The sequence below is a fragment of the Buceros rhinoceros genome, unplaced genomic scaffold, assembly GCF_000710305.1.
Source record: "Buceros rhinoceros silvestris isolate BGI_N320 unplaced genomic scaffold, ASM71030v1 scaffold15855, whole genome shotgun sequence".
Taxonomy (NCBI): domain Eukaryota; kingdom Metazoa; phylum Chordata; class Aves; order Bucerotiformes; family Bucerotidae; genus Buceros; species Buceros rhinoceros.
In genome coordinates, this window is record NW_010413547.1 from 8,037 (window position 1) to 8,651 (window position 615).

At 55.9% G+C, this 615-nt stretch overlaps 1 protein-coding gene across 1 annotated transcript in view; it reads left to right on the top strand.

Annotated features, from left to right (window-relative positions):
- KATNB1 (katanin p80 (WD repeat containing) subunit B 1) overlaps window positions 1-615 on the top strand; it is a gene marked incomplete at its 3' end in the record, with an annotated part of 12,428 nt that overhangs the window by 7,028 nt on the left and 4,785 nt on the right. The window contains exon 8 of the mRNA XM_010136792.1: window positions 205-320. Within this exon, the coding sequence (XP_010135094.1) occupies window positions 205-320 (116 nt within the window). The remainder of the gene's footprint in view (window positions 1-204; window positions 321-615) is intronic.

Below are 615 nucleotides of genomic sequence, written 5' to 3' on the forward strand. Positions count from 1 at the left end.
AAAAAAAAAAAAAATCCTAAAATGCAGCCTTAAATGAGGGGGGGTGCTGCTCCTCTGATCGCCGCTTGCTTTGTCAAACTGGATCTCCTCGTGGAGGGAGAGGGGAAGCATTAGGAGGTTGCCAGTGCAGGGAAATCGGAAGGGCACTGGGATTCTCTAATGTGACATCTTGTCAAGAGCCTCTCTGTCCTCTCCTTCTTCCAGCTGTGGGACCTGGCTGCTGGGAAGATGATGTTTGAATTTACAGGACATACCGGCCCCGTAAACGTTGTCGAGTTCCATCCCAACGAGTACCTTTTGGCTTCTGGCAGCTCTGACAGGTACATGAGGGGAGGGAGAAAGAAGGAAGCTGCCAGTGTTGGTGCCCTTTCCCAGTGCCCTTTGTTTTAGGAACGTGGACAGTAGGAATGTCACTCAGCCAGAGCCTGGCATTGGGTGATGTGCAGGACACGGAGAGCTCGCCCTCTCACCCAAACTGGTGCCACCAGAAGGAGCCACCTTCTGCCGCACTGGAAAACAGTGCAGTGGTCCCAGGGGTCTGGCTCCGCCAGCCGACGTCCTGCCCGAGCAGCGAGTGGCCTGCTCTGCTGGCAGGGGTTCCACCGCGCGGGGACA